This window comes from Dama dama, chromosome 12, assembly GCF_033118175.1.
Source record: "Dama dama isolate Ldn47 chromosome 12, ASM3311817v1, whole genome shotgun sequence".
NCBI lineage: Eukaryota > Metazoa > Chordata > Mammalia > Artiodactyla > Cervidae > Dama > Dama dama.
Window position 1 is genome coordinate 19,285,462 of NC_083692.1, and position 19,201 is coordinate 19,304,662.

Consider the following 19,201-nt stretch of genomic DNA (forward strand, 5'->3'; position numbering starts at 1 on the left):
GTTTCTGCATCTGGATAAACTGTATACGGAAGTTCGTTATACTATTCTTGCCACTTTTCTACAGGTTTGAAATTACATCAAAATGAAAAGTTAAAAAAAACAACAGGAGGAGGGAATGAAGTTACTCCTCAGAAAAGGTTTATGGTTTTTGCATAGTGGTTACTAAAAGCTAGATGTTTGTATCCTCACAAAATTCATATCTTGAAATACATTAATGCCCAATTAGTATACCCAGGGGTTTGTGGGAGGTGATTGGTTATCAGAATGGAACCCTCTTGAGCGACTTTAGCACCCTTACAAATGAAGCCCAGAAAGCTCCCTAGCCCCTTCCACCAAGTGAGGACACTGTGAGAAGGTACCATCTGTGAACCAGAAGGCAGAGCCTCACTGGGAGGCTGCCATGCTGCACCCTCATCTTGGATTTCCAGCCTATAGGACTGTGGGGAATAAATTTGTCATTTATAAGCTTCCCAGTCTGTTGCATTTCATTATAGTATCCTGATTGGACTAGAAAAACTTGAAGTCCGGAGTCAGACAGACTTGTGTTAGGATCCCAGTTCTGCCGTTTACCTGTTGCTTGGTCTTAGGAAATTAGTTATTTCGTTCATCCATTCAACAAATAAATGAGTGAATCTCTGTGTCAGAGTTTGAGGTGCTGGAAATAACTGGAGAATAAGATAGACAACAATCTTTGCCCTTATAGAATACTTCTTCAAGGGCTTCCCAGGTGACTCCATGGTAAAGAATCTACCTGCCAGTGCAGAAGATAACAAGTTCGATCCCTGGGTGGGGAAGATCCCCTGGAGGAGGAAACAAGAACCCATTCTGGTATTCTTGCCTGGAAAATCCCACAGAGAGAGGATCCTCGTAGGCTAGAGTCCATGAGGTCACAAAGGGTCGGACACGACTGACCACACATGTCCTTGTAATGGCATAGGTAGTCAGGTGGAAGATTACACCCAAGTATTGTGAGCATTCTTAAATGGAGGCTAAATCCTTACTATGTTATACAAAGGGCTGTAAAATCTGATTCTTAAGAATATTGACAACTAGGCCAATGGCTGCATTATAGATTTCTTAGGTTTTCTCAAAGTTAACCTAGCTTACTGTTTACATAAGACCTTCAGGGACACCAGGTGCCGTAAGCAGTAATTAGTGCTCAGGGATTTTACCTCACGCATCTTGGATGTCCTCCTCCAGGCCAGTTTGTCAGGTACTTTTCTGTTGTTGTTGTTATTGTTGTTAGTTACTTTTGAGAAAAAGAGTTACACTGTGTTTTTATGAGGTGATATGATTCATGAAGCTTTCTGTGATTAAAATGAGCCTGGTCAGCTGGAATTCTGAGGACTCTTGGTAACTGTTGGCCTCGAGTTTACCTGAATCTTGTATTTCCTGTTCTCTGAGGCAGGGTCTGTGCATGGGATGGAGTTACCTGTTTAAGCTCATGTTTCCGGCTCTTCTCAGGGAACTCTGGGGTCTTGCAACTTGGTCAGATCCTCGAAAAAATTCTTTTGTCTTTTTCTGGTTGTTTTTAATCTTCTTTATGTTAGAAATTGTTCATTCTCTGATGATCGCGCTTATAGAAAGCTACCTTTAAGGTCTGCATTAGGCAGATTGACCTAGGAGAGGTTTATTGTTGTTAAAATACTCTTAACAGAACTCTTCATAGTTCATAGCAGTGTATAATATGATGGCCATTTATTTTTGTCCACTTATTTTTTGTTTTATGTTGTTGTATTTTTTTTTTTTTAAAGTGGCCTTGCATTCTTTTTGGAACAGAAGATTGGGGATGGTCATAAACAGATAAATTATCAGTGCCAAAATAGCTTGTTTCACTTTCTGTTTCTCCCATTTTTTTTCTGTCTCTACTGGTATTTATTCGCCACCTTGTCCAGTTCCTCACTGACTCCCTGAGGAAGCACTTCAAGAAGCCTTGGGATATATTCTAGTATGATTTATATGATTTTGTTTCCTCTGTGATTTTCTCTTTATTTTACATAAAATAGGAATATTGTTAGAAAAAAATGTATAAACCTTTTGGGAAAATGGAGAGACAAATGTATAAACCTTTTGGGGAAATGGAGAGGCACTATGAGGCAAGACTGTGATGCCCAAATAAAGAAGTCTCAACTCTCTAGTAAGACCACCACCATGCAAGGGTAAACACTGACAGGTTTGGCAATAAAATGTCAAAAAGGATATGAAGCACTGTAAACTCTTACAAACTTCTGGTTGAGGTAAAATTAGTACAGCCACTTTGAAATGCAGTAGTATAAAGAAATGCATAATATATACACCAACCATGTCATTTCTAGAAATTGGCCTTAGAGCAACTCTTCCACAGGAACACAGAGACCTATGTGAGGAAGTTAATGGCAACATCCTTGTAATAGCAAAGAAAAAAGCAAACTAAGTGTGCAAAAAATAGATACATGGGGCATTATATATGATTCTTTGCTACTTATTTTGAAAAGAGAATTGGGGTTGTGATGTATCTATGTGCACTTATATACTTTGCTTTTTTTTATGGAGTGTTGAAGCCTAGCATTTTTTCCATTATTAAATATTCTATAAAACCATGTTTTTTTAAAAATAGCTGCATGCTTTTTCATTTATATGGGTGGGTCATTTTTTATATGTAGTAGTTCTGCCCATACTTTAATAGTACTTTCCATTTTTCCTTATATTTTCTGAGTACCTAAAGGTATTGCCCACATTCTGCCTACTTCCTTGGGGTAAATTACAGCTCCCAGTACTGCTGGCCAACCTTTCTGTGGAGTGTTTACTAATGTCATGTTCTGTGCTCTGTATTGACATGTATTCATTCATTTTATCCTCATTTCAACTCTGAGGTTGAGAAACAGAGGCAGAGAGAGGTACGTTAATTTGCCTGAGATGACTTGTCTAGTGAGTGGTGGAGAATTTGTTTTTTTAACATTCATTTATTTATTTGGCTGCGCCAGGCCTTAGTTTGCAGCACAGCACTCGGGATCTTCAGTCTTTGTTGTGGCACGTAGGATCTTTTTTAGTTGCAGCATGTGGGATCTGGTTCCCGACGAGGGATCGAACCCAGGCCCCCTGCATGGGGAGTGCATAGTCTCAGCCACTGGACCGCCAGGGAAGTTCCAGTGGTGGGCAATTTGAACCAGGTAGTCTGGCTCCCAAGTCTGTTCTTTTAAACCCTGGGCTGTATTCCTTCTCAATAGTTACTCCACTTTTAAGAAGGTCAGAAGATGGGTCTTTAAAGGTTCCTGATACATATTACTAGTTGCCTTTAGAAAGGACATTTTTAGAAGTTGTATTTGAGTGTTTGGTTACTTTAAAAAGTTATTAAAAAAAAAAAGTTATTTTTTAAATTGTAAAAGCAATGTGTGTTTGTAATAAACAATTGAAATAGTACAGATTCAAATAGTACAATTCCAGTAGTAAGGTATGACTTAAGTCCCTTTCACTCCTGTCCCCTCACTGTATGATAACTGTTATAAAACTTTCTGACATACGCTTCCCGAAATTTTTGGTGATGCTTCAGTGCATATAGAAATATATGTATATAATGTATATATACATTTTCTTCCTAAATAAGTCAGATCATAGAGAAGTTAAACCTTTTTTTCCTTCCACATATTCTTTTCATGTTCATTATTGAACAGGAAATGTGATTAATGAGCAAGGTTGAGGAGTTGTAGAATGTGTGTGTATGAGACCTTCAGTCACTTTCTGCTCTTGTGACTTGCCCGTATGTTTCACATTCATTCTGCTGATCTGGTTGCCCTTCCTTCCATTTGGCCTTGTTGTGGTCCAAGCCCCAGTTCCTTTTCTCCAGCTGAATTTTTCTCACTTCTTAACCTCTCACTCGTTTGCTCAGTTTCCACAGTAGCAACAGCTCGGATACCTACCAGCGGAGCATATTCTCACTGATGAAGTAAGTCTGTTTAAAGAAAAGAGATGTTCAGGTCCCTATTGACTAAGGAAATTGAATATTGAATTAACTGTTGTTGCCTGTATTTACAGTTAAGAGAAATGGAGAGAACCATTTTAAGGTTGGATTCTGACAGGTTTTCTGTATTATCTCCTTTAGTCTCTGATCTCTAAATGTAGGAACTCTGACTCTCTAATTCTGTCACATAAGGAAGCACCTATTAAGTATTTACGAAGTTATTATATATTTTGGGGGGAGGTGGCATCGTGGACTACCTAAGAGTCTCCATTTTTAATCAGAAAATTCACTTCTAGCCTTTGATGACTGGAGTGAAACTTACAGGTTAGATAGTAAGAGCTGTACTGTTGTCAAGGCAACTAAAGTTCAAGATCATCTAGTCTCTAGGCAACCTTTTCCAGACTGACCTCAAATGCTTTCCCAAGCTTTCTCAGGAAAGGTCCTTTCCTGCCTCTTATGGCTTTGGGGCCTCAAGAGGGAGAGAGCCCCGGAAACCCTGGAATGATTTGAGGCTTAGAATTTTTGAAAGAGATGAAGTATATGGATTAGGTGGTAATGTCCACACTGGAAAGAAACAGTCAGGTTATAGAGGAAGGAAGACAGTGTCTCCTTACCCTTGTATCTAAAACACATGAGCATCAAGTTTTTTTTTTAACAGTTTCTGTTATGTTTCCATACTTTTTTTTTGGCTGCATCATCCAGCACCTGGAATCTTAGTTCCCTGACTAGGGATCAGACCTGTGGCCCCTGTAAAGGATGAGTCTTAACCATTGGACTGCCAGGGAAGTCCTATTCCCATACTCTTGATTCATGTAAGTCCTCCTGATGCTTGTCAAAGTCTGATTCATTACTGACTGCCGGCTCTTCAGTGAGTTGTGAGAGAAGTAAGATGCTTATGTTATCAGCATTTGAGAGGATGGGTGGCCAGCATCCGAAAAGGTGAGGCTGGTTGGTCTTGGAGTTCTCTTTCTGATGTCATAAGAAGTTACTGTTGCCGTGGCAAACATAAGCTGACAGTTGTCTAGTGCTGGTGGCAATGGAGGTTCTATGGGGATTTGTCGCATGGCGATCGGGCTGCAGATTGTTTCATGCTAAACCTTGAGATACTTAGAAATGTCCTCATTTTTCTGAAGATCTTCCAGAGAAGTGAATCAGGCCACTTGAGTTTGGAACAGAGAAAACTTTATGCTGTCACTATTATTGGGCTGCAATTTTACATTTACTGGGGAGTGGCATGCCTTCTGAATTCAACCCAGCTGTTGGATTCATGCTAAACTTGATATTTTTCCTAAGGAAAAGTATTACTTAGGTTATCCTTTCAGTTACCTATTTAAAAGAGAAACCAAAGGCTAAAAATGTGCTTCTTTGGGTTTTATTATACATCTTTAGTAGCTTCTGCATTCCTCATTTAGCTCTCTTTTTTTGTTTCTTATTTTAACACTGCATTTGGTACTTAAGCATCTTTTTGTAGCTAAATATTCACCCACAAATGCAACCAGCCATGAAGACTAGGGAGCTGTCATGGAAAGGAGAGAAGCTCTTATATCCCTTCTGTTAGCTGGATCAGTTGGTGAGGGTATCTGAGGGAGAAAATTAGAGAATTCTCAGCATAAAAAAATAAAAATATTAATCGTGGCAGCTCACGTTTTCTGAACTCTCAGTCTATGCCAAGTGCTCTATGGATTAACTTCATTTGATCTTCACAGTGTAATCCATGGAGACCCCTGCTGCGGAGAGTACTCCTAGCCACCCCCGTTTTACAGATAAGGAAATTGAGGCACTTGAAGAGCTACCAGCTACAGGCTGATATAATTTTTTGTGGGGAGGGGGGTCCTCACATGTATGCAAATTTTCCATTTGATTTCATGCTATACCCAAGTTAATTTTTTATGTAAAAATAACTTCCTGGGACTTCCCTGGTAGTCCAGTGGTTAAGATTCTGTGTTTGTACTGCAAAGGGTGTGGGTTCAATTCCTGGTCAGGGAACTAAGATCCCGTGTACCACATGGTGTGGCCAAAAAATAAAGCAAAAACTTCCTCCCCAAATCTTTCAGTAAATTGACGCATTAGGAAGGTGATGCTCTACTTGCCCACCAGCTAGCCCCAGTTAGGCACACAGCTGTTTGAGAAACACAGAAAGAGTTATCAGTGATTTGGCCAATCAGTGAGTAGTTAGCCATAAATTAGAGAGGACCGTGGGCGTGGGTTAAGGCCTGGTGCAGAGGCAGGGCCAGGGTGAGGAGGAGAGGATGGGTTGGTGTGTGCATGGGGCTCGGTGCTGGGGCACTTCATTGCAGAGGTCCTAGTTGAGTAGTTGTTAAAACGTGTGCTGGACTGAGAGGAGGATACAGAGGTAGTACGTGCCTTTCACGGTGTTTGTGATCTAGTCTGGGAGATCAGATACATATATCAGGCTTGTAGCTTTGTCTCATCACTTAGTACCTGGTTCAGATGTTGAGGACAGCAGCTGCTCGGGGAAGGCAGAGTGTGATCTTCCTGGAGTGGTTGGGAAGGCTTCATGGAAAAGGTGAGACCAAAAATTCCCCGAAGGATGGGTCCTACTCAGAAGTAGGAGAGAGAATGATGGCGTAGGCTAGTGAATGATTCTTCTGGGTTTGCATCTTGTTTGTTCTCTTTAATATTCACATGTATGTTCCTTTATAGTCTGTCTCCAAATCTTACTTGTTTTCCCTTAGTTACTTTTTACACAATTACTCCCAAGAGAACAGGACCTGTATGTGTTACTCTTAGATTGTTTTTTTTTTTTTTTGGTCCAACTCAGGGATTGCCACTTGGTCAGCTGTCACTGGCAGGTGGTATTTTTATGGGCATGTTCATTATCTTTGTAGGAGCTGAATTTGAATGCACATGGGTGAGTCCCACACCCTTAGTCTGACACATTCTTTGCCACTACTCTTGTCTTGAACACCTGACCTGACTCCACATTGAGAGCTTGTGCTTTTGAAAACACTTGGTTTACAACTCAGGGTTTTAGGCTTCATTGGGAAAAAGGAAAAGGAGTTTTGATAAATAAGTGTCCTTAAGCGAAATTCCGTTTAGAACTTGAGAATCTTAGTTTAGAACCTAACCTACCCCTTTTCCGAATCTCATCTTAAAATTTCTTTCACCTTTTTACTAAAGAAAGTAGCATCTTGGGAGGAGGAGGAGGAGGAAAAAAAAAAAAAAGAAAGAAAAAAAAAAAGAAAGTAGCATCTTGTCCTTCTGTTTTAAAGCTACTCTTACATCTCTTCCCCTGAGTAGTGCCTGACTGCCACAGAAAGAGTCGAGACTTAGGAACTGTGAATATTTAATAATTTTTAAAACCTAGAAAGCCCATTTAATTTATATGACTTTTCCCACTGCATATGACTGAAGGCTTGGAGGAAAAAAAAATCATCCTGAAGAATACTTTCAATATAAAGTAGTGAACAAAAATAGGATTAAAAATGGAAGCTTCCTTTAAACATAAAAATTTCAGCCTGTTACTTCACATACCTTTATCTTTCTTCTTGGCATTTATTTTGGCCGTTTGCTGTCATTTAGGTTAGTTACTATAGTTGATAAAAGGCTGCCAATACCTAGAATAATTCCTCCTTGCTTTTTGGCTGATAACCCTTTTTTCTACATAGAGATAGTTCTGTGGCCAGTAAACTCCAGTGAGTACCTGTGGTTAGAACTGGTGGACACGCCCAGAAAACTCCCAGCGCACTTCTGAGCTCTGTCTCCCTCTGACTTCAAGACAGGCCACCTTCTTGAGTTGCTTTCTTTCCCAGCTTCACAAAGATGAAATGGGCATTCATCAGGATCTGGTGGTTTTGAATGAACGGTGGAGTGTGTGACGTGTTTATGACTTCCAAGGTCATTAGGAGAGACCAGTAACTTTGCTTCCTTCTGAGCTCTTCGGAAATGGGCCGGTTCTTTCTGAGGTTTCCTGTGGTGAGGATTGGTGTAAGTCAGGCCAAGAAGGTGGAGGGTAAGGAGCAGAAGTCACTGGCTTCCCGCTTCTAGCCACAGAACCGGTAAGAAGTAAGCCAGCAGTGAGGGCGTGTTAGAAGGGCCGGCAGTGGAAGGCCCAGAGCTCCGAGCTCTCCGCTGAGGCCCTTCACATGTCACCTTCCCTCTGCGCAGGCTCTGAGTGACCGCTTCAGTGGTGAGATCCCCGATGATCAGATGGCGCACAGCTCCTTTTTTCCAGACGAGTACTTCACCTGCTCCTCCCTGTGTCTCAGCTGCGGGTAAGTCCCACCGTGGGAAAAGAGCCTCAGAATGGTGCTTCGCAGACTTCCCTGTGCCTGCAGACCACGTGGGGTCTGCCTAAGTTAGGCTGTGACTAAAGGATGGAGTGGGGCCTGAGATAGGGTGTTCCAACAAGTTCCCCAGTGAGCCTGATGGTCTGGGGATCACACTTTGAGGTTGCGGGGGATTCCAGGACACATGGTTATGAAGAATCCCCTGAAGATTCCAACCTGGTTTAGATGTGAAATTGACTGGTTTGGGTAACTTTCACTGCAGAAAGCTTTCAGTTCAGTTCAGTCGCTCAGTCATGTGTGACTCTTTGCGACCGCATGGACTACAGCTCGCCAGGCTTCCCTGTCCATCACCAACTCCCAGAGCTTGCTGAAACTCATGTGCCTCGAGTCGGTGATGCCATCCAACCATCTGTCATCCCCTTCTCCTCCTGCCTTCAGTCTTTCCCAGCATCAGGGTCTTTTTCAGTGAGTCAGTTCTTCACATCAGGGAGCCCAAGCATTGGAGCTTAGCATCAGTCCTTCCAATGAATATTCAGGACTGATTTCCTTTAGGATTAACTGGTTTGATCTCCTTGCTGTCCAGGGGACTCTCAAGAGTCTTCTCCAACACCACAGTTCAAAAGCTAGCACAGAAAAGCAGAACAGGGAAGGCTTTGGGTTGCCTGTTTTCTGTGTTCCTCTTACCACAGCTTTCAACTTGAGTCATTCCACCCCTTCACCATGTGCATAGCACTGCGGTGGGTATCAGTCCTAGTGGATTCCTTTCATGATGAGGGCAGATGCCTAGAGCACATCAGCATTATCCAGGGAGTTTTCCAAATGACTGAGGCCTGGGCCTTGCCTCCAGGGTTTCTCACTTACCAGATCTGGGGTGGTGCCCTCAGCATTGGTGTATTTAACATGCTCCTCAGGTGATTCTGATGTGTAGCTGAGTTGAGAACATTGAGTTAGGGCAGTATTCTCAAACTTTATGTATGCATTGCCTTGGGATTTTCTTAAATGCAGATTCAGAATCAGCAGGTCTCGGTGAGATTTTGTGTTTCCAGCTGGCTCCTGGGTGATGCTACTGGTCCTTTGTTACAGGGGAAACAGCAATGATTCTCAATTTTAGCATGCCTCAGGAAAACCTGAAGGACACATAACAACAGGTGGTTGGGCCTTGCTCCAAGTTTCTGATTCACTAGGCCTGACGTAGGGCCTGAGAATTTGCCCTTCTGCTAAGTTCCCGGGTGAGACTGATGTTGCTGAATGGGGACCACACACGTTGAGGCTCACTGGATTAATTTGAACTGTTGATAGCTACTCAGTCACAGGCCAGTGACTTGTTGGATGGAGCCTGGGGGTTTAAATGTGTGTCAGCGTCAGACTGTAGACTCTGTCTTGTAGACACTCGCCCACCTCTCCGCTGCTTTCATCACTTAATCATCTGATCCTGTCCTCCACATTCACCCATACGGGGGAGACCTGAGCCTTTTCTGTTATGAATCGCCTTTTTGCATTGATCCCTATAGGCCACCTCCTGGGCCACCATGTTTGCTCTGAGTTTGTAGCGAGGACTTGGTTCTTGGATTATATAGTCTGTGCCTAGGGAGGGCTGAGGCTTGTCTTAGAGAGGAAAGAGGGATGTTAGTTGCCACTGTGACTTCCTTTAGTGGGCCCCATGAGCCCAGCAAGAGAGGCTTAGGCTCTGTTGGATCATCACTTTTCCATTCTAACTGTGCCTCACCAGGGTTTCCAGAGCTTTCCCTTCTGTCACAACGAAATTCTAAAGTCCTGGTGTCCCTGGTTTTGCGTTGTCAGGAGAGCAGAACTCACTGTTCATTTGGAAGGTTTTCTTGTTCAGCTTAAGCCTCCTCTTAATGCGTTGTCAGAATTTGAGGGTCAGTTTTTGTTTTGCATCTTGGCAGCCTGTTCTGATTAAACTTCTTATTTCATGCTGTTTGGATATTTGAGTTCCCTGAGGGCCGTTCAGGTTTTATCTCTCATCAAGGTGCTGTCTTCTGGCTCCTCCATTCCTATCGAGGGACCTGGTGGTTTTCCAAGAAGAGATACCCTTTTGGCCCTTTCTCCTCATGCAAGAATAATAGATACACTACCTGTGTAGCACTGTTGATTGCAAGTATGAGAGAGGCCCTTAAGTTTCCAAAACAAACTGCCGTCTCTCTGCTCTGTATTTGGGGCCCAATTAGTAACGGGGGGGTCTAGTTTTGCCCCTGCATCTGGCTTAACGCTTGTGTGTAAGCGGCCTTGGCTCCTTTTAGTAGCTTCATGTCAGCTTTGGTGCCTCCCTCAGGGCTGGATGTAAGAACAGCATGAATCACGGGAAAGAAGGGGTACCTCATGAAGCCAAGAGCCGCTGCAGATATTCCCACCAGTATGACAACCGGGTTTTCACCTGCAAGGTGAGTCCAACCAGCCTCTCCTCCAGCAGCTGGCTTGCTGGCCACACTCCCCTCTTGGGAAGACTGGCTCAGGACCACTCTTGAGCCAGTATCCTAAAGTATTTGATATTCAAATTGAGTCTCTCTGGAACTTCTCTCCAGCTCCAGCCATTAAAAACTCACATGTCTGTTGCCAGGCGCCCCTTGGTTTATTTTTTTTAAGCTTAAATCCCCCCTTTATCCTGTTGAGTCTGTATGCTGGATTCATCTACATTACTTGTTTATTCTTCAGAATGGAATTGCCCTTCAGAAACCCAGTTTGGATGGATTTCTCCTGTCTATGACAGGGATAGAATTTGTAGCTCAGTTTTGGGCCCCTGGGACGGGTACACATTCAGATCATAATCATTCAGGGCACTGACTTCTTTGGAGAAAGACTTTGCTCTGCTCTGCTAAAACCCAGGGTCTGTAAACCCTCAGCAGGTCTGGTTTGCAGGCAGTGGGGCCAGACGGGGGTATGGAGAGGCCGGGGGTCTGGTGGATAGAGCAGAAGCTGGCAGAGTGCCCCGTGTTTCAGGCCTGCTACGAGAGAGGCAATGAAGTCAGCGTGGTGCCCAAGACGGCTGCTTCCACTGACTCCCCCTGGATGGGTCTTGCAAAATACGCCTGGTCTGGGTGAGTTTCAGTGGCCTGCAGTTGGGTCTATGTGTGTCTCCAGGTCCCTGGTGTGGGGTTCCAGTATCTGTCTGCCTGCCTTGTAGGTACGTGATCGAATGTCCCAACTGTGGCGTGGTCTATCGTAGCCGGCAGTACTGGTTTGGGAACCAAGATCCTGTGGATACGGTGGTGCGGACAGAGATTGTGCACGTGTGGCCTGGAGTAAGAACTGTTTTATTTTTCTGTTTTCTCTTCGGGTTGTCCAGTTATTCCTGTGTATGGGAAAGTGGAACTTGTTTACAATGATGGTTAACCATGAATTTGGTTATATATTGGTGGTTTAGGAAGGTGTGATCTGGAGTGCCTTTTTTGTTCTAGACCCTTCATTTTTTTCCATTTCTTGCATAAATATTAGAAACACGATTAAAAATTGATGTGTAGTTAAACTGCCTTAGCAAATAAAACTTTATCTTTTCATATTCTCCTCACTCATTTTCCAAATGTATGTTTGTATAGATACAATTATAATTTATGTGCCACTAAACTGCTTTTTCTTGTACCACGGTTTTGCTTTGTTTCCATATTGCTTTCACTTTTTATGATTTTCATTTGTAATCACTGTGTAATATTCTGTCTAATGTTATAGTTTGATTTCCCCATTCCTTTCACTTTGAACGTTCATGCTGTTTATGATTTTTTTTATTATCAAAGAAAATGCTATCGTGACCATCTTCATGTAAGAAAGCCTTTGTTTTGGAGTATATTCTTCTTGAAGTATATTCTAAGAAGTATAATTACTATGAACCTTTACTGTTTTTAAATTGGATTTTTTAATTCAAGATGTTGGAAAAACAAAACTGTTTATGAGGCAATGATACAGTGCTTTCATTCTGCATTAAACCATGATTCATACTTGGAATTACCCATCAATCACAGCACATCAAAGCCTTTTCCCTTCATGGAAGAAAGATAAGCTATTTTCTATGTGTTGTTTGCTTCAGTCATGTCAGACTCTTTCCAACTCCACGGATTGTAGCCCATCAGGCTCCTCTGTCCATTGAATTCTCCAGGCAAGAGCATCGGAGTGGGTAGTCATTCCCTTCTCCAGGGTATCTTCCCAACCTCGGGATTAAACCTGGGTCTCCTGCATCATAGGCAAATTCTTTACCATCTGAGCCACCAGGGAAGCTCTTTTCTGTAAGGGACTTGTTTTATTTGGTGGTGTTCCCCTTTCTGGGTGATTCCTGAAGCAGCAGATCCTAACCCAGCCTGGAGTGGGAGACCTCTTGGAGGAGGTGTCCTCTTTATAGGATTATTTCCTGGGTTGTATATCTCACAAGCCGAGTAGGTTCTGAATTGGACAACTGTGCACCGAGTCCTGTGGTCATCTTGAAGAGTAGTACCAGCAATGACTCATAGTGTGTGATGTTGTTTAGAAGCCAAAGGGATTCTGTCCTGACCCGCTCTTCTCTGCCAGAAAATTTGTGGTTCTGAGTTGGCTGTGATGGGTGTGTAACTCACTTGAGACCCCTCTCCCTCCTTCCCTTTACTCCCATCACTCAGAAAATGATGGGAGCCTGCATTTTCATTTCAGACTGATGGATTTCTGAAGGACAACAACAACGCTGCCCAGCGCCTCTTGGACGGGATGAACTTCATGGCTCAGTCAGTATCTGAGCTAAGCCTTGGGCCCACCAAGGCTGTGACGTCCTGGCTGACAGACCAGATCGCCCCTGCCTATTGGAGGCCCAACTCCCAGATCCTGGTACGGTGGCAGGATGCCCTGGGTCCCTGGCATGGCCCATTCTCCTTGTGTTGCTTCGCCCTGCCCTTAGCTTGTTCTGTGAGGAAGGCTTGGAGTCTCTCTCCCAGCCAGATTAGCTTCCAGAGTGTTGGAAAGGGTGGGACACACTTAAGACAGCTGGTGTCCTCTTTGTCCGCTGATTTCCCCTGTTATTTTCCAAGTGTTTCCATTGTTGTGGATTTTGGTTTACTTCCCCACAAGAGCCAGTTGTTATTGGTCAAGTGTTTGAAGTCATACCTGTAGACTCTGGAGGAAAGGACACCTTTGGAGGTCATTTAGGGTCATCCCCAGCTTGATACACAAACCTCACAGCTCCCACATCAAGGGAGCCCCCAGCTTTGGCCCAAACACTTGTGACAGGAGACCTGTTCCTCCTCAGCTTCTCGGAGGCTCATGAGAAGCCGTGAAAGAAATGAATCCTCATTGCTTTTATGGCTGGAGTTACATGGTCCCTTCTGAGATCCCTGTGACTTGGCCAGGTGGATGTGAGGTACCTTTACAGCGCTTCTTGGAAGAAAATGTTAATTACAGCTCTGCTTCAGTACGGTGTCCCATGTGGCTGGAGGTCCCCTCCTTTGGGACCATCGGGGTCTTGCCATCCTCAGATGATCCTCAAGGCTCCCCAGGTTGACTTTCTCAGCTGAGCAGACATGAATGACACCTGCCTCTCTGTTTGTTTTGGGCTTGGAACAGAGCTGCAACAAGTGTGCTACATCCTTTAAAGATAACGACACCAAGCATCACTGCCGGGCCTGTGGGGAGGGCTTCTGTGACAGCTGTTCATCCAAGACCCGGCCGGTACCCGAGCGGGGCTGGGGCCCTGCACCCGTGCGGGTGTGTGACAACTGCTATGAAGCCAGGAATTCCCAGTTAGGTAACGTGGGGCCCAGGAGCCGCAAGGTGGAGGGGGACCCTCTCCTTGGCACTGGGTGTTGGGAATGGGACTCTCACCTGCCCAACCCTGTTCCTCCCTGCCTCACTCTTTGAGAGCAGTCCCTCCCCTAGTCTTGCCCAGGCATCCTCTAAGCTCTTTGTTAACTGGGTCCAGGGGGTGCTGTTCCTTAGGTGGGGGAGGGTTGAAGCTGTCCTGTGTTTACCATACGCTTAGACTGAGTCCTCTCCTGGAGGAGGTTCTAGGTCATGCTCCTGGCCCACTGTAAAGGAAGGTTATAAAATAGCCCCAGAGGGCTGAGGTAAAGGACTAGCAGACCTCACTGGCTGCGGTGTGGGTGCCCACAGCCCAGACCCTTGCCACCCTTGTGGAATGGCACAGGGTGCCCTGGGAGAAGCATCTAGAATTTTTCATTTGGGAAATGACTCGGAGGTGATGGTGTTTCCTTCATCATTGTCTGCAGATGTCACTGAGGCACAGGGGGACGATGAAGGCGGGACGCTGATTGCTCGGAAGGTGGGCGAGGCCGTGCAGAACACTTTAGGAGCCGTGGTGACCGCCATTGACATACCACTAGGTGGGCCTGGCAGTGCCTCCCTCGCGGGTGGTGTGTGTGGGTGAGGGCTTGCGAAGTGCCGCGCCTTGGGCTGTCGTTTTGTCAGCCTGCTGACCTGGATTGAGTCAGGCAGCAAGAAGGCGACTGAGAATTTACTTTCCCTGCTTCATGCTGAATACCTTGGTGGTTTCATGTCTATTCCTGGAGGCCATCCTCTTAGGCCATCTACTGCTGCGTAACAAACCACCTGAAAATGGAAGGGCTTAAAACAGTCATGTCTCACAGGAAAAGCAAGTATTCTTCTCTAAGTGGCATTGCCTGGAATTACTGCTGGATTTTCCAGTATGTATGGGATGGGTCTTGGGGGGCCAAGCCAACCTCACTTACACGCTGGGTAGCCTGGCAGGGATGCCTTGAAGGTTGGGCTCAGGAGAACTTCCCCCTCACCCCCATTCCCTGTATTCTCCACGCCTCTTCACATGGTTTCTCCAGTGCTAGTGACTCCTTACGTGGTGCCTCAGGGCTCTGAGAGACAGGCCTGGGCCTGGAAACTAACTTCCACTAGACTCTGCTGTAGTCACAGAACCTGCCTAGATTCGAGGAAGGGGGCAGGGCCTCAATCTGCCACACCAGCCCAGCTGTTATTTCTTCAAGATTTAAGAGAGCCACTCACCTGATGTGAGGGGGCGGGCTTGTGATAACCAGAGGGAGATGAAGGGAAACTTGCCAGTGTGTGGAGGGCTGAGGCAGGGCTGACTGGGCCTGGGGCATTCCGGCCCTTCATAGGCGAGAGACCAAGGGCTCCTGGGTGGCTGTGATGACAATTGCTTGGATCAGATTTAATCACTGTGGCTCACAGAATGAGCTGATGACAAGCTTTTGACTTGAGAGTGTAGAAATAGATGGATTTATCCAGCCTGGAGGCTCAGGTTGCATCTGCTCTCAGGAGACCAGGAGGGGCAGGGGCCGCCCTTGGCAGAACCTGCCACCTGTGCTTGACAGGCACTCACCTGCTGAGCACTCACTGGCTGTTGGGTCCCAGCTCATCAGACACTTTATTTCTTGTAATCTTTTAACTGCTTTTGAAGCTGGGTTGTTACAGATAAGTAAACCCAAGGCCCTGAGAATGTAAGGAACCTGTCTTAATTCCACAGCTAACTGATTCAGGCTCAGTGGAACTGGGATGAAGCTGTGTCCTGACTCCAAAGCCCGCACTTCACCATTGCTCCAGTGGTTCATGATTCAGCTGTAGTTTAGGCTCACCTGGAGAGCGTAGTGGACAGGCACATACCAGTGCCTGGGCCCCAGCCCCAGACATCCTGACCTGGGTGGAGGGGGTGATGTGTGTGCGGTTACACTGTGAGCCAGTGAAGTGTCTGCCGCTGGCGTCTTGCCCGGTGGGACTCGGGTGCTGGGTCCCGCGTGTGTCGCCTGTCATGTCCCCTTCCGTGATGCAGGTCTGGTGAAGGATGCAGCCAGGCCGGCGTACTGGGTCCCGGACCACGAGATCCTGCACTGCCATAGCTGCCGGAAGGAGTTCAGCGTCAAGCTCTCGAAGCACCACTGCCGGGCCTGCGGACAGGGCTTCTGTGACGAGTGTTCCCACGACCGCCGGGCTGTCCCCTCGCGAGGCTGGGACCATCCTGTCCGAGTCTGCTTTAACTGCAATAAAAAGCCCGGTGACCTTTAACCCCAGCTCCCTCTCCAAGTCCTTCACAATTCCTTAGGTTCTCAGGGTTAGAAACGAGGTCGCGTTGAGGTAGGCCCTCCTGCTGGTCACCTGTGGCGGTGTGTGTCCTCTCTCCTCATCCCGGGGGCCCCTTTCCCGCTGTGGGGTGGCAGGTCGGGGGGTGCAGACAGGGAGCCAGGGCGAGCCGGGCAGTGGGCCTGAAGGCCTGAACCCCCCAGGGTGGGGGGCCCGAGCAGCTTAGAGCAAAGGGGAATGAACTCGAATCCACTACATTTTATTTCAGTTAAAAATAATAAGTACGTAAATATATATATACACACACACATACACACACACACCCCCCCGTATACACATACGACAGGAATGTGGTGCGCGTTCAGGCTGCCGCTGGCTGCGAACACCCGCGCGGCCCGTCCCCAGCAGGAACCCGGGGCAGCGGGCAGCAGGTCTCCCCGTAAAACCGAGCCAGGTCCAAGGCCGCTGCACTGCTAGCCCCCCTCTGCTGCTTCTCGCCGAGCCTCTGAAGCCTTCGTGCCCCTAGGCTGCCAGGGTAGGAGTTTCCCAGACGCCTTCTGCTGGGCGTGGCCTGTGGGGGAGCTCCCTGGGCCCTCCAGAGTCAGATCCCAGTCCCTGGCCTAGGCCTGTTTCAGAGACCACCCAGCTTCGCGTGCAGGTCACGGACGGGTGGAGGGCGTGGTAGGGTCCTCGGACCCAAGGAGTCCCCAAGCGCAGGTGACGTGATGGCTGTCAAGCTGCGGGGGGTGGCAGGCACGGAAGGAGACGGGCCTTCCCCAGCACTGTTCCCTGCTTGTCGATGCTTCCATTCGCTCTACCACTTGGCTTTCCCTACCCCGCAGTGGAGCATCTGCCCCATCCTCCCCTCCCAGCCCCCTCGAGCCCACCATCTACTGAGTGTTGCACTAGGGTTCTTGCTTATTTTGAAGTGTCTTAATCCTTTATTCCCAGACACACGACCCTTTGAGCGTTGGACGGGTGGTCATGAGAAATCTTCCAGGGAAACAGTACAGAATGGACTGTTAGTGGTTTATTTCCAAGTATATACAAACATTTCAGCGGATCATTATGAAAAAATTCTCCAGTCCTGGCGAGAGAAGTCAGATGAACTTTTTGTTTCTCAAGAGCTGGGACATCTGTATTTGTCGTGACTGGAAGGAGACCGTTGTGCTGAAATCCTGTCATCATGGTGGATTTTATCGTCAATGGTGAAAAAGAATTTGAAGTGACACAGTTCTTGACTGAACTGGGGGGTGGGCCAAGTTCAGGGAGGTACGTGGTGGTCACTCTTGGCGTGTCCCTGTGACGTGAGCCCTGGAAATGTGTTGGTCCCTCTCAGACCTGCTTCCTTCCCGCCTCCCATGGCCCAGTGACTGAGGCCTGCTCTAGTACTGTGTATTATTAAATTCGCCGTTATAAAGGAATCTTCCTGCGGAATATGGACTCTGGCCTCTTTCCTTTAAGTTCATGAGTATTATCTTGCTACCTCTTTCTAGTTGATGAAAAGTGAAAGAAAGTGAAGTTGCTCAGTCGTGTCTGACTCTTTGCGACTCCATGGACTGAAGCCTACCAGGTTCCACTGTCCACGGGATTTTCCAGGCAAGAATACTGGAGTGGGTGACCATTTCCTTCTCCAGGAGATCTTCCTGACCCAGGGATTGAACCCGGGTCTCCCGCATTGTAGGCAGACGCTTTACTGTCTGAGCCACCAGGAAAGTCCCCTAGTTGATGAAAGCTGGTGGCTTTTCAGAGCAAAAGCCAAGTGAGATGTGTATGTTATCTCAGTTTATTCCCCGGGAATGCTCTCTCCCAGGAGAAGAGATTAGGTTACTAGTGACCTATGGAAACACTGGGAGGAGACTCTTCTCCTTTTGTATCTGTCCCTTTGGTGCCGATCCTCTGCCCTGCCTTGCTGTCTGCCCAGCTCCTGGTGAACAATTGTTCTCCACTGTCTCCTGTACGATTGTGTGGGGCCGCCCCGAGCGTGGTGTCTGCTGGACCACACAGGAAAAATGCAGAAAAGGCTTCCGAAATCGCTTTCTTAAACTAGCCAGACCAGGAGAGGAGAAGGTAACCCGGTGTCAAAATAACCAAGTTCTCTTTTTTTTTTTTTGTCCTACACCCCCAGTGTTCATCTTGGTTTTGCGGCGGCTGCTTTAATTCAGATGAGGCCAAGAGTGCAGGTGGGTGGGTGGTAGGAGCAAGCAGGGAGATGGGTCTAGAAGTCACCTGTAGGAAAATTAGGTTTAAGGAGATTTTACATTTCCAGCACTGCTAGGAGATCCAACCAGTCCATCCTAAAGGAGATTAGTCCTGGGTGTTCATTGGAAGGACTGATGCTGAAGCTGAAACTCCAGTACTTTGGCCACCTCATGTGAAGAATTGACTCACTGGAAAAGACCCTGATGCTGGGAGGGATCGGGGGCAGGAGAAGGGGATGACAGAGGATGAGATGGCTGAATGGCATCACTGACTTGATGGACGTGAGTTTGAGTAAACTCCGGGAGTTGGTGATGGACAGGGAGGCCTGGTGTGCTGTGATTCATGGGGTTGCAAAGAGTCGGACACGACTGAGCGACTGAACTGAACTGAACTGACTTCCAGGGCAAAAGTAAAAATTCCATTCTGAAAAAAAAAGAAAAAAAAAAAAAATTCCATTCTGTCTAACACAAGGGGGTTGAACAGATTTCTTGAGCAGGAGACCCTTTTGGCTCTTTCACTCATTAGCAGACCTTAGGCAAACTGCTTTCTTTTCAGTTTTTTTTTTTTCTTTCCCCAGTATATTGGAGTGATCTTCACTTGCTTCATAGGGTCCTAAGAATTAAAAGGAAATAATGGTAGCAAAACATACTCAGTGTCTAGATGTGCTAAATGCATGCTGGGGAAACTAAGCGCCCTGGAGGTTTCTGTGAAGCTCAGACTCAACGGTTAGACGATTACAGATGAAATGGAGTGGAGGACAGCTTGCACAGAGGCCCAGGTGAGGATGAAACATGTCCCAAGAGAAGGGGCAACAGGG

At 46.3% G+C, this 19,201-nt stretch overlaps 2 protein-coding genes across 5 annotated transcripts in view; one reads left to right on the forward strand and one right to left on the reverse strand.

Moving 5' to 3' along the window:
• The window catches only part of ZFYVE1 (zinc finger FYVE-type containing 1), a 44,284-nt gene extending 26,665 nt beyond the window's left edge, over window positions 1-17,619 (forward strand). For both annotated transcript variants that reach the window (XM_061156743.1, XM_061156742.1), the window contains exons 5-12: window positions 8,066-8,172; window positions 10,481-10,589; window positions 11,146-11,243; window positions 11,330-11,447; window positions 12,820-12,990; window positions 13,723-13,903; window positions 14,385-14,498; window positions 15,935-17,619. In XM_061156743.1, coding sequence (XP_061012726.1) covers window positions 8,066-8,172; window positions 10,481-10,589; window positions 11,146-11,243; window positions 11,330-11,447; window positions 12,820-12,990; window positions 13,723-13,903; window positions 14,385-14,498; window positions 15,935-16,167 — 1,131 coding nt within the window. In that variant the 3' untranslated portion in view covers window positions 16,168-17,619. The remainder of the gene's footprint in view (window positions 1-8,065; window positions 8,173-10,480; window positions 10,590-11,145; window positions 11,244-11,329; window positions 11,448-12,819; window positions 12,991-13,722; window positions 13,904-14,384; window positions 14,499-15,934) is intronic.
• Window positions 17,198-19,201, reverse strand: part of DCAF4 (DDB1 and CUL4 associated factor 4) — a 36,217-nt gene continuing 34,213 nt past the window's right edge. For 2 of the 3 annotated variants that reach the window (XR_009695064.1, XR_009695063.1), the window contains one exon: window positions 17,198-18,411. The gene's annotated coding sequence lies outside the window, so the exon portion shown is untranslated. Of the gene's footprint in view, window positions 18,412-18,455; window positions 18,997-19,201 lie in introns of those variants that run through there. The other variant, XR_009695065.1, reaches the window with a different exon arrangement.